Genomic DNA, 15,559 nt, shown 5'->3' on the forward strand with positions numbered 1-15,559 from the left:
CCACCGATGACATCATCGGTGTGCGCAGCGCCCCGCTACCGCCCTGATCGCGATATTGGGTCGCGCCCCCCGCTGTAACGCCGGTCGCAACCTGCGACCGGTTCAGGGGGGCCGACCTGTGGCGGTAGTGGCGCTAATTAAAGGGGAGGTGCGGGGCGGCCATTTTTTTTGCTGGCCGCCTGCCAGCACCTCCTCGCGCCACCGTCCCCGGCCTCCTGAGCCCCCTCCCCGGGCAGTGCCAGCTGTGTCCCAAGACCCCGGCACTTCTCCTCGGTGCCGGGCTCTTTTGCCGGCACTCGCGATCTCTGATCGCGCTGGTGCAGGCCCCTCCCCTTTAAGAAGGGGAGGAAGGTCTGCAGTACCGCAGCACGCCGTGCCGCAGCGTGTGGCGCTGCGATATTCAGTTGCAACGCCCCAAGAGGGACGCGGGGCGCCTCGAGCAGCACCCCGCTTCCGTTTGGGGCGCTGAAACTGAATATCGCGCTGGCGCAAGCCGCTCCATCCGTTTAATTTCTAGGCCATTAAGAGTTACAGAACCAAGGCACTTGAATGGAGTTGAGGTACAGATCAGCCATGATCTAATTGAACGTCGGAGCAGGCTCGATGGGCTGAATCGCCTCCTCCTGTTCCTATGGGCTGACTGGTGACTTGATGCAGTTGTACACGGGTTAGAAACTGACTTAAAATTGACCTGTCGCGTGTTTACAGCGTTTACTGTTTTAAGCAATTGCAGTTGTTTTTAACTTTTTATTCAGATTTTTGTCTGTTACACAGGAATGCCAGGAGACAGAAACACACTCGGAACGGAGCTTTCAGGAGGAAACAAAAGCGCCACGGCAACCGGCAGCTCACAGTCAGTGACCATTCTCCCAGCAGATTCGCAGTGGTTCTGAATTTTTCCCACCTTCATTCAAACAGGGGCTGAAGTAAGGGAAGAGTCTCTCAGTGAAAGTGTGGCTGAAAGTGTGGAGATGGGACATGTTGTCCGCGTTGTAAAATGACACCTGTCCGCCCTCATAGTCCAGGTACACCCCAATCCTCCGGGGTCTCGCTCTCGGGGTGAGGCGGGTCCGTGGTCTTGTAACAGCCCAATATTCCTTTTCATTTCTCAGCCACACAATCCAGTATCCGGACTCTGGCGACGGGGCATCGTTCCCTTTCCGGTCGACAGATTCCCGCACCACGCCCACATCCCACTTGACCTTATTCTTCACCTCCACCTCCCAGTAGTGCCGCCCTGACGCGAAGCCCTCGCTGGCCAAGACACAGACGTAAGGGTCGAACCTTTCCGGGGTGTCGGGGAGCGGCCGCCGTGTGTCTCCGTGTTTCACGGCGGTCAGATCTTCAGACAGGACGAGCCGACAATGCGCTGTGCTGGGATCTAGCGTCAAAGGGGCTGGAGCTGAGGGGCAGAGAGGAGAACTTAGCACAATGGTTTGGCTTCTTATGAGAAGTTATGAAGGCACTGAATGACTTTCCTCTTGTAAGGTGCCAGCTTCCCCATATAATTTAGGGAGGGCTCGTGGAGGTAGCTCCCTGGTGGGACTTCCCCCTAGCTGCTGCACAGCTGCAAGTCACACCTGGAAGAGGAGTCTTCAGAGTGTCTTTGTAGCTGCCTATTTCTATCTTATATTTTTGGTTATTTGCTAACATAACATATATAATAACAAATGATAGCTTCTTATCAAACTCTACAAACCAGGTGAAATCCAAATAACACAACGCTTGAAAACACACACACAGACACAAACAGACACACAGATACACAGACACACACACACAAACACAAACAAACACACATACGCAGACACACACACACACACATACGCAGACACACACACACACACATACGCAGACACACACACACACACACACACAGACACACACATGCAGACACACACACACAAACACAAACACACACAAACACACATACGCAGACACACACACACAAACCCACACTGACACACACACACAAACACACACACACACAAAGACACATACACACACACAAAGACACACACAGACACACAAAGACACACACACACAAAACACACACAAAGACATACACACACACACAAACACACATACACAGACACACATACACAAAGACACACACACATACAAACACACAAACACACAGACACACAAACACAGACACTCGCACAGACACACAAACATACACACACATACACACACACATACACACAAACACACACATACACAAAGACACACACACACACACACACACACACACACACACACACACACACACATACAAACAAACACACAGAAACACAAACACAGACACTCACACAGACATACAAACATACACACACACAAAGACACACACACACACACAAGCACACAAACACAGACACACACACACACACACACACACGCAATTTGTCATGTTGGATCCAAAATTGGCTTAGTGGCAGGAGGCAGAGGGTGATGGTCGAAGGTTGTTTTTGTGACTGGAAGCCTGTGTCCAGTGGTGTAACGCAGGGATCAGTGCTGGGTCCTTTGCTGTTTGTAGTGTACATTAATGATTTAGACATGGATGTAGGAGGTGTGATCAGTAAGTTCGCAGATGACACAAAAATTTGTGGGTGGTAAATAGCGAGGAGGGAAGCCTCAGGCTACAGGATGATATAGACGGGCTGGTCAGATGGGCAGAACAGTGGCAAATGGAATTTAACCCTGAAAGGTGTGAGGTGATGCATTTTGGGAGGACTAACAAGGCAAGGGAATACACAATGAATGGTAGGACCCTAGGAAGGACAAAGGATCAGAGGGACCTTGGTGTGCATGTACATAGATCCCTGAAGGCAGCAGGACAGGTAGATAAGGTGGTTAAGAAGGCATATGGGATACTTGCCTTCATTAGTCGAGACATAGAATATAAGAGCAGGGAGGCTATGATGGAGCTGTACAAAACGCTAGTTAGGCCACAGCTGGAATACTGTGTGCAGTTCTGGTTGCCACACTATAGGAAGGATGTGATTGCACTGGAGAGGGTGCAGAGGAGATTCACCAGGATGTTACCTGGGCTGGAGCGCTTCAGCTATGAGGAGAGACTGGACAGGCTGGGGTTGTTTTCCTTGGAGCAGAGAAGGCTGAGGGGGACCTGATTGAGGTGTACAAAATTATGAGGGGAATAGATAGGATAGGTGGAAAGGAACTTTTCCCCTTAGTAGAGGGGTCAATAACCAGGGGGCATAGTTTCAAGGTAAGGGGCAGAAGGTTTAGAGGGGATTTGAGGAAAACTTTTTCACCCAGAGGGTGGTTGGAATCTGGAACTCACTGCCTGAAAGGGTGGTAGAGGCAGGAACCCTCACAACATTCAAGAAGCATTTAGCTGAGCACTTGAAACACCATAGCATACAAGGCTACGGACCAAATGCTGGAAAATGGGATTAGAACAGACAGGGCTTGATGGCCGGCGTGGACACGATGGGCCGAAGGGCCTCTTGCTGTAACACACACACACACACACACACACACACACACACGCACTCTATCTTCTCATCACTTGTTTTAGTAAATACCGCTCTGTATAAACGTTTATTCCTGTTCACTTAGCTGGGAATTTGTCCTTCCTTCCAAGTGTTGCCTCATAAATCAACGTCAATTTATTACATCACAGTTACATCCTGGTTTAGAGACACTTCGATACATTTCTCCCAACAGAATTATTACTTTTCCAACTAAATGTTCTTGATTTCATTTCTGTCTTTAAATATTTAATGCTTAGAACTTTCCACATTCACACTATTTAAGCTATGAACCTAATGAAGATTGTCTCAGTTAAGAACGGAAAAATAAAACGAGTTCTTTACCAGGGTTGATGCGGTCTCTCATTTCTTTCCAGGCTGCATATTGTAACGGGCCCTTAAATACACCCAAAGGCAGATCGCCGTGGACCAGTGACATTGGTTTATATTTTTCAGTGATACTAGAAAAGGGAAATTATACAATGTTTGAAAATGAAAGAAAAAACATGAAAGACCTGCATTTCTATAGCGGCTTTACGACCACCGGACGTCCCAAAGTGCATTGCAGTGAAGTACTGTTTTGAAGTGTTGTAATGTGGGAAACGCAGCAGCCAATTTGCGCACAGCAAGCTCCCACAGACAGCAATGTGATCATGACCAGATAATCTGTTTTTTAGTGATGTTGATTGAGGGATAAATATTGACCCAGGACACCGGGGAGAACTCCCCTGCTCTTCTTCAAAATAGTGCCATGGGAACTTTTACATCCACCTGAGAGAGCAGACGGGGCCTTGGTTTAATCTGGGTCTCATCTGAAAGACGGCACCTCCGACAGTGCAGCACTCCCTCAGTACTGCACTGGATTGTCAGCCTAGATTTTTGTGCTCAAGTCTCTGGGATGGGACTCTGAACCCACAACCTTCTGACTCAGAGGTGAGGGTGGTACCCACTGAGCCACGGCTGAGCACTATGATAATTTAATTAATTTAAATTAGTATACATGAAATGAATGTCCTACCTCTTTCTCAACGAGACTTTCTCCTAAAACAGACAAAATGCAGATTTCAGTTCACAGTAATGACAGCGTAAAGTCAATTACACAGAGCTTTAATCGTTAGATGACTATAGTTCATCATATTGAACCCTATATGAATCCAAGGTTAAATTCCTCCTCTATGCCGACGACCTGGTTCTGCTGTCACCAACTAAGGAGGGTCTACAGCAGAACCTGGATCTGCTGGAGTCGTACTGCCAGACTTGGGCCCTGACAATAAATCCCCCAAAAACCAAAGTCCTTGTGTTCCAGCAAAGATCCAGACATCAGGGACCCAAAATAAATTTCACACTAGGAACAACCAAAATTGAACAAACCACTAACTACACATACTTGGGCTTAAAAATCAGTTCTACGGGAAATTTCAAACTGGCTGTGAATGAACTGAAAGAGAAAGCAAGAAGGGCTTTCGATGCCATTAAAAAATCAATCCAAATAGAAATCCCAATTAGCATTTGGCTCAAAATTTTCAAATCAGTAATTGAACCAATTGCACTCTATGGCAGTGAGGTGTGGGGACCGCTAACACAACAAGAATTAGCAAAATGGGACAAACACCCAATTGAGATCCTACATGCAGAATTCTGTAAAAGTATCCTCCGGACTCAAAGGAAAACTGTAAACAATGCATGCAGGGCAGAACTAGGCCAATATCCATTAATAATCACTATCCAAAAAAGAGCCACCAAATTTTGGAAACACCTAGAAATGAGCAACCCCCAATGCTATCATTACGAAGCCCTGAAATGCCAAGAGAGGACCATAAAGAAGAATACCCTCAGTCAACTAGTCCTGGGACTCAGTGAAGTAACTACTAACACTACTAACAATAACCAGCCCCAGGACAGTGACAGCGTAACACAAAGAATTCGACCCAACACAATCGTCGCTAAGCAAAAGGAAAAATATCTGTCATATTGGGCAGAAACAACAAAAACCCAAAGCAAACTCAATTGCTACTTGGCCCTAAACAGACAATACAACATGGTTGATTACCTGACCATGGTAAAGGATAGCAAACTGAGAAAAACCTTGACAATGTACAGGCTTAGTGAACATAGCCTGGCGATCGAAAAAGGTAGACACAGGCAGACCCGGCTACCAAGAGAGGACAGGATATGCTCTCACTGCAGTCAGGGAGTGGTGGAGACAGAGATGCACTCCCTCACAGCTTGTAGAAAATATCAGGGCATAAGGGAGAATTTCTACCCAAAATTCACAAAAATATGCCCGGAATTCAGAAATTTGAATGACGACCAAAAACTCCCATACCTACTAGGGGAAGAGAGAAATTGTGTAACACTAGCGGCACACTATGTTACAGCTTGCCATAAACAGAGGGACAACCACTAAATATAAGAAAAGAGTATATATAAATTATATGAAAGTATATTTATACACTCAGGGATATATCTGTTTATACACTATATGGATAGATCTGTATTTTTGTGTACAAACATGAATGTTTTTCGATGCTTTGGCAACATAAGATGTAACTTGTCATGCCAATAAAGCGATTTGAATTGAATTGATATGTAAAACAGGAAGACTAAATGCTGTACCTCTGCAGGGAGCACATGCAGATAAACAGCCTGCTGCACACACAGACAGCGCTAATACACAACACTGTACCACACCTTAAACAGTTGGTGCTTTTTGTTCCTCATTTGTTTTTAAGCTTTCAGCTCTAGTTCTGTTTGAGAGAGGAAACATGCCTATAACAATTCCTCTGGCACCTGTTCAGCTCTCTCGCTATCTCTCACACACGCAAGCTCTCCGACACACCCACATATATTCATACACCCTCTCTTTCACAAGGAAACTCTTAGAAACACCCACATGTGCCCATACATACTATCTCTGGCTCTCTCACACACACATAAACTCTCCAACACACACACATATATACTCATACTAGCAGGGGAGCCCGGCGTTGCCAGGGCAATTTTGGGCCGCGCGGTCTCTGTGCCCCTGTCTGTCCCCCCTCTCCCTCTCCTCGTCTCCCTGTGCTGTCCTCTCCTTCCCTCCCCTCCCCCTCCCCCCCCCCTCCCTGCCTAGCGCCTGAGGCCCGGTGCTGTTGTGATAGTGGCCGTGCGGGGCCTAGAGGTTGAGGCGCGGCCGGGCTGTCGGGCCGAGACGGACCCGAGCTGAGCTCCCCCGCGGATCGCGCGGCTGACGGCCGGCCGCTGCCGCTCCCCCGACCGCTGTGTGTGTCGGGCCGAGCGGTTGCGAGGCACGGCCCGAGTGAGCCCAACTTACCTGCCGCTCCGGCAGGGCAGGAGCAGGATCGGGAGCCGCAATGTGGGGGTTTCTTTTGGTGTTGCTGTCTCTGTGGGGATGGAAAAAATGGCGGCGAAGTTTAGGGAGACTGGAGGATTAGGACCCGCCCATGACACACTGATTGGTCAACCATCAGGTGAGTGAACTGTAGGATTGGTCAAGCAGCACGTCAGTCAACGCTAATGAAAGGTAGGATTTTTGAAACTTTTTTGTATACTGTCCTAACAATTTTTGTGTGACGGAAAAGTAAATATGCCTACGAGAGTCCCCTAATGATAAGCTTTCTTTTGATATAACATATGTGTAGGTACGCTCTATAACTTTTCATTGTATAGCCGGACAGACAGAGAGACAGAGAGACAGACAGAGAGACAGAGAGACAGACAGAGAGACATACTTATTTATATATATAGATACACTCTCTCTTACAATAACTCTCCTACATACACTCATACACCCTCTCTCTCACCCCCACTGAAATTCTCCTACACACCCACATATACTGATATACTCTCCCTCTCTCACGCACACACATGAACACACACAAAATCTCCGCTATATACCCACATTAACTCATGCACACACACACATATACTCATACACCAGTTTCTCTCACACATAAACTCCCCTATATATCCACATATACTCGCACTCTCTCTCACTCACTCACACACATAAACTTTGCCACATACAAACTAAATGTTCGAGGTAGGACTTTCATTTTGCATAAACTACATATGAACGAAATGGTACAATTTTAAAGTGGGTGAAGGAACTGAGAGTCCTGGGGGTGCATCTACACACCTTTTTGTAGGTGGCAGCATAAGTTGATAGTCTATTAAAAAGCATACGGGATCCTTGGATTTATTAATAGAGGAATAGAGTACAAAAGCAAGGAGGTCACGCTAAACCTTTATAAAACACTGGTTAGGCCTCAGCTGGAGTATTGCGTTCAACTCTGGGCAACACACTTTAGGAAGGATGTCAAGGCCTTGGAGAGGGTGCAGAGGAGATTTCCTAGAGTGGCACCAGGGATGAGGGTCTTCAGTTATGTGGAGAGACTGGAGAAGCTGGGATTGTTCTCCTTAGCGCAGAGAAGGTTAAGAGGAGATTTGATTGAGGTGTTTAAAATCATGAAGGGTTTAGACAGAGTAAATAAGGAGAAACTGTTTCCAGTGGCAGGTGGGTCGGTAACCAACGGACACAGATTTAAGGTGATTGGCAAAATGAACCAGAGGTGACATAAGGAAACATTCATTTATGCAACATGCTGTTGCAATCTGGAATGCGGTGCCGGAAAGGGCGGTGGAAGCAGATTCAACAGCAACATTCAAAAGAGAATTGAATAAATACTTGAAGGGAAAAAATTGCAACGCTATAGGAAAAGAGTAGGGTGGGAGTGGGATTTATTGGACAGCTGTACCAACGAGCCAGCACAAGCACGATGGGCCGAATGGCCTCCTTCTGTGTTGTATCAGTCTATGATTCTATTATTCTATCATACCAACATATACGCACAATCTCTCTCTCTTACACACACACATAAACTCCTCTACATACCCATATATATTCATCCACTCCCTCACACACACATAAACTCCCCTACATACCCACATATATTCATCCGCTCCCTCACACACACATAAACTCCCCTACATACCCACATATATTCATCCACTCCCTCACACACACATAAACTCCCCTACATACCCACATATATTCATCCACTCCCTCACACACACATAAACTCCACTACATACCCACATATATTCATCCACTCCCTCACAGACACATAAACTCCCCTACATACCCATATATATTCATCCACTCCCTCACACACACATAAACTCCCCTATATACCCACATATATTCATCCACTCCCTCACACACACATAAACTCCACTACATACCCACATATATTCATCCACTCCCTCACACACACATAAACTCCCCTACATACCCACATATATTCATCCACTCCCTCACACACACATAAACTCCCCTACATACCCACATATATTCATCCACTCCCTCACACACACATAAACTCCCCTACATACCCACATATATTCATCCACTCCCTCACACACACATAAACTCCCCTACATACCCATATATATTCATCCACTCCCTCACACACACATAAACTCCCCTACATACCCACATATATTCATCCACTCCCTCACACACATAAACTCCCCTACATACCCACATATATTCATCCACTCCCTCACACACACATAAACTCCCCTACATACCCACATATATTCATCCACTCCCTCACACACACATAAACTCCCCTACATACCCGTATATATTCATCCACTCCCTCACACACACATAAACTCCCCTACATACCCACATATATTCATCCACTCCCTCACACACACATAAACTCCCTACATACCCACATATATTCATCCACTCCCTCACACACACATAAACTCCCCTACATACCCACATATATTCATCCACTCCCTCACACACACATAAACTCCCCTACATACCCACATATATTCATCCACTCCCTCACACACACATAAACTCCCCTACATACCCACATATATTCATCCACTCCCTCACACACACATAAACTCCCCTACATACCCGTATATATTCATCCACTCCCTCACACACACATAAACTATCCTACATACCCACATATATTCATCCACTCCCTCACACACACATAAACTCCCCTACATACCCACATATATTCATCCACTCCCTCACACACACATAAACTCCCCTACATACCCACATATATTCATCCACTCCCTCACACACACATAAACTCCCCTACATACCCATATATATTCATCCACTCCCTCACACACACATAAACTCCCCTACATACCCACATATATTCATCCACTCCCTCACACACACATAAACTCCCCTACATACCCACATATATTCATCCACTCCCTCACACACACATAAACTCCCCTACATACCCATATATATTCATCCACTCCCTCACACACACATAAACTCCCCTACATACCCATATATATTCATCCACTCCCTCACACACACATAAACTCCCCTACATACCCACATATATTCATCCACTCCCTCTCACACACATAAACTCCCCTACATACCCATATATGTTCATCCACTCCCTCACACACACATAAACTCCCCTACATACCCATATATGTTCATCCACTCCCTCACACACACATAAACTCCCCTACATACCCACATATATTCATCCACTCCCTCACACACATAAACTCCCCTACATACCCACATATATTCATCCACTCCCTCTCACACACATAAACTCCCCTACATACCCATATATGTTCATCCACTCCCTCACACACACATAAACTCCCCTACATACCCATATATGTTCATCCACTCCCTCACACACACATAAACTCCCCTACATACCCACATATATTCATCCACTCCCTCACACACATAAACTCCCCTACATACCCACATATATTCATCCACTCCCTCACACACACATAAACTCCCCTACATACCCACATATATTCATCCACTCCCTCACACACATAAACTCCCCTACATACCCATATATATTCATCCACTCCCTCACACACACATAAACTCCCCTACATACCCATATATATTCATCCACTCCCTCACACACACATAAACTCCCCTACATACCCACATATATTCATCCACTCCCTCTCACACACATAAACTCCCCTACATACCCATATATATTCATCCACACCCTCATACACACATAAACTCCCCTACATACCCATATATACTCATCCACTCCCTGACACACACATAAACTCCCCTACATACCCACATATATTCATCCACTCCCTCACACACATAAACTCCCCTACATACCCATATATACTCATCCACTCCCTGACACACACATAAACTCCCCTACATACCCATATATAATCATCCACTCCCTCACACACACATAAACTCCCCTCCATACCCACATATATTCATCCACTCCCTCTCACACACATAAACTCCCCTACATACCCATATATATTCATCCACACCCTCACACACACATAAACTCCCCTACATACCCATATATACTCATCCACTCCCTGACACACACATAAACTCCCCTACATACCCACATATATTCATCCACCCCCTCACACACACATAAACTCCCCTACATTCCCACATATATTCATCCACACCCTCACACACACATAAACTCCCCTACATACCCATATATATTCATCCACTCCCTGACACACACATAAACTCCCCTACATACCCATATATATTCATCCACTCCCTCACACACACATAAACTCCCCTGCATACCCATATATATTCATCCACTCCCTCACACACACATAAACTCCCCTACATACCCACATATATTCATCCACTCCCTCACACACACATAAACTCCCCTACATACCCACATATATTCATCCACTCCCTCACACACACATAAACTCCCCTACATACCCACATATATTCATCCACTCCCTCACACACACATAAACCCCCCTACATACCCTCATATATTCATCCACTCCCTCACACACACATAAACTCCCCTACATACCCATATATATTCATCCACTCCCTCACACACACATAAACTCCCCTACATACCCATATATATTCATCCACTCCCTCACACACACATAAACTCCCCTACATACCCATATATATTCAACCACTCCCTCACACACACATAAACTCCCCTACATACCCACATATATTCATCCACTCCCTCACACACATAAACTCCCCTACATACCCATATATATTCATCCACTCCCTCTCACACACGTAAACTCCCCTACATACCCACATATGTTCATCCACTCCCTCACACACACATAAACTCCCCTACATACCCATATGTATTCATCCACTCCCTCACACACACATAAACTCCCCTACATACCCACATATATTCATCCACTCCCTCACACACACATAAACTCCCCTACATACCCACATACATTCATCCACTCCCTCACACACACATAAACTCCCCTACATACCCACATATATTCATCCACTCCCTCACACACACATAAACTCCCCTACATACCCGTATATATTCATCCACTCCCTCACACACACATAAACTCCCCTACATACCCACATATATTCATCCAATCCCTCACACACACATAAACTCCCCTACATACCCACATATATTCATCCACTCCCTCACACACACATAAACTCCTCTACATACCCACATATATTCATCCACACCCTCACACACACACAAACTCCCCTACATACCCACATATATTCATCCACTCCCTCACACACACATAAACTCCTCTACATACCCACATATATTCATCCACACCCTCACACACACATAAACTCCCCTACATACCCACATATATTCATCCACTCCCTCACACACACATAAACTCCTCTACATACCCACATATATTCATCCACTCCCTCACACACACATAAACTCCTCTACATACCCACATATATTCATCCACACCCTCACACACACATAAACTCCCCTACATACCCACATATATTCATCCACTCCCTCACACACACATAAACTCCTCTACATACCCACATATATTCATCCACACCCTCACACACACACAAACTCCCCTACATACCCACATATATTCATCCACTCCCTCACACACACATAAACTCCCCTACACACCCACATATATTCATCCACTCCCTCACACACACATAAACTCCCCTACATACCCGTATATATTCATCCACTCCCTCACACACACATAAACTCCCCTACATACCCACATATATTCATCCACTCCCTCACACACACATAAACACCCCTACATACCCACATATATTCATCCACACCCTCACACACACACAAACTCCCCTACATACCCACATATATTCATCCACTCCCTCACACACACACAAACTCCCCTACATACCCACATATATTCATCCACACCCTCACACACACACAAACTCCCCTACATACCCACATATATTCATCCACTCCCTCACACACACATAAACTCCCCTACATACCCATATATATTCATCCACTCCCTCACACACACATAAACTCCCCTACATACCCATATATATTCATCCACTCCCTCAGACACACATAAACTCCCCTACATACCCACATATATTCATCCACTCCCTCACACACATAAACTCCCCTACACAATGAGTGGTAGGACCCTAGGAAGTACAGAGGGTCAGAGGGACCTTGGTGTACATGTACATAGATCCCTGAAGGCAGCGGAACAGGTAGATAAGGTGGTTAAAAAGGCTTATGGGATACTTGCCTTCATTAGCAGAGGCATAGAATATAAGAGCAGGGAGGTTATGATGGAGCTGTACAAAACGCTGGTGAGGCCACATCTGGAGTACTGTGTGCAGTTCTGGTCGCCTCACTATAGGAAGGATGTGATTGCTTTGGAGAGGGTGCAGAGAAGATTCACCAGGATGTTACCTGGGATGGAGCGCCTCAGCTATGAAGAGAGACTGGACAGGCTGGGGTTGTTTTCCTTGGAGCAAAGAAGGCTGAGGGGGGACCTGATTGAGGGGTACAAAATGATGAGGGGCATAGATAGGGTAGATAAAGAGGAACCTTTCCCCTTAGTAGGGGGGTCAATAACAAGGGGGCACAGATTCAGGGTAAGGGGCAGGAGATTTAGGGGGGATTTGAGGAGGAACTTTTTCACCCAGAGGGTGGTTGGAAGCTGGAACTCACTGCCTGAAAGGGTGGTAGAGGCAGGAACCCTCACAACATACAAGAAGCATTTGGATGAGCACTTGAAATGCCATTGCATACAAGGCTATGGACCAAATGCTGGAAAATGGGATTAGACTGGACAGGGAGGGATGGGCGGCGCAGACACGATGGGCCGAAGGGCCTCTTTCTGTGCTGTAAAACTCTATGACTCTATGACTCTATGACAATACCCACATATATTCATCCACACCCTCACACACACATAAACTCCCCTACATACCCACATATATTCATCCACACCCTCTCACACACATAAACTCCCCTACATACCCACATATATTCAACCACTCCCTCACACACACATAAACTCCCCTACATACCCATATATATTCATCCACTCCCTCACACACACATAAACTCCCCTACATACCCATATATATTCATCCACTCCCTCACACACACATAAACTCCCCTACATACCCACATATATTCATCCACTCCCTCACACACACATAAACTCCCCTACATACCCACATATATTCATCCACTCCCTCACACACACATAAACTCCCCTACATACCCACATATATTCATCCACTCCCTCACACACACATAAACTCCCCTACATACCCATATATATTCATCCACTCCCTCACACACACATAAACTCCCCTACATACCCATATATATTCATCCACTCCCTCACACACACATAAACTCCCCTACATACCCACATATATTCATCCACTCCCTCACACACACATAAACTCCCCTACATACCCACATATATTCATCCACTCCCTCACACACACATAAACTCCCCTACATACCCGTATATATTCATCCACTCCCTCACACACACATAAACTCCCCTACATACCCACATATATTCATCCACTCCCTCACACACACATAAACTCCCCTACATACCCACATATATTCATCCACTCCCTCACACACACATAAACTCCCCTACATACCCACATATATTCATCCACTCCCTCACACACACATAAACTCCCCTACATACCCACATATATTCATCCACTCCCTCACACACACATAAACTCCCCTACATACCCATATATATTCATCCACTCCCTCACACACACATAAACTCCCCTACATACCCATATATATTCATCCACTCCCTCACACACACATAAACTCCCCGACATACCCACATATATTCATCCACTCCCTCTCACACACATAAACCCCCCTACATACCCAGATATATTCATCCACTCCCTCACACACACATAAACTCCCCTACATACCCACATATATTCATCCAATCTCTCACAAACACATAAACTCCCCTACATACCCACATATATTCATCCACTCCCTCACACACACATAAACTCCCCTACATACCCATATATATTCATCCACTCTCTCACACACACATAAACTCCCCTACATACCCACATATATTCATCCACTCCCTCACACACACATAAACTCCCCTACATACCCATATATATTCATCCACTCCCTCACACACACATAAACTCCCCTACATACCCATATATATTCATCCACTCCCTCACACACACATAAACTCCCCTACATACCCACATATATTCATCCACTCCCTCACACACACATAAACTCCCCTACATACCCACATATATTCATCCACTCCCTCACACACACATAAACTCCCCTACATACCCACATATATTCATCCACTCCCTCACACACACATAAACTCCCCTACATACCCACATATATTCATCCACTCCCTCACACACACATAAACTCCCCTACATACCCGTATATATTCATCCACTCCCTCACACACACATAAACTCCCCTACATACCCACATATATTCATCCACTCCCTCACACACACATAAACTCCCCTACATACCCATATATATTCATCCACTCCCTCACACACACATAAACTCCCCGACATACCCACATATATTCATCCACTCCCTCTCACACACATAAACCCCCCTACATACCCAGATATATTCATCCACTCCCTCACACACACATAAACTCCCCTGCATACCCACATATATTCATCCAATCTCTCA

At 45.6% G+C, this 15,559-nt stretch overlaps 1 protein-coding gene across 1 annotated transcript in view; it reads right to left on the reverse strand.

The window, feature by feature from the left end:
• Nucleotides 1-793: 793 nt before the first annotated feature.
• LOC147096458 (zinc-binding protein A33-like) overlaps nt 794-15,559 on the reverse strand; it is a 34,117-nt gene continuing 19,351 nt past the window's right edge. Inside the window, exons 4-6 of the mRNA XM_085975257.1 lie at nt 4,513-4,535; nt 3,840-3,955; nt 794-1,402 (exon numbers count right to left, since the gene is read on the reverse strand). Of these exons, the coding sequence (XP_085831383.1) occupies nt 855-1,402; nt 3,840-3,955; nt 4,513-4,535 (687 nt within the window). The 3' untranslated portion in view covers nt 794-854. The remainder of the gene's footprint in view (nt 1,403-3,839; nt 3,956-4,512; nt 4,536-15,559) is intronic.

Source organism: Somniosus microcephalus, unplaced genomic scaffold (assembly GCF_052327205.1).
Source record: "Somniosus microcephalus isolate GS21.2 unplaced genomic scaffold, FLI_Smic_1.0 unresolved_chr1, whole genome shotgun sequence".
Classification (NCBI taxonomy): Eukaryota; Metazoa; Chordata; class Chondrichthyes; order Squaliformes; family Somniosidae; genus Somniosus; species Somniosus microcephalus.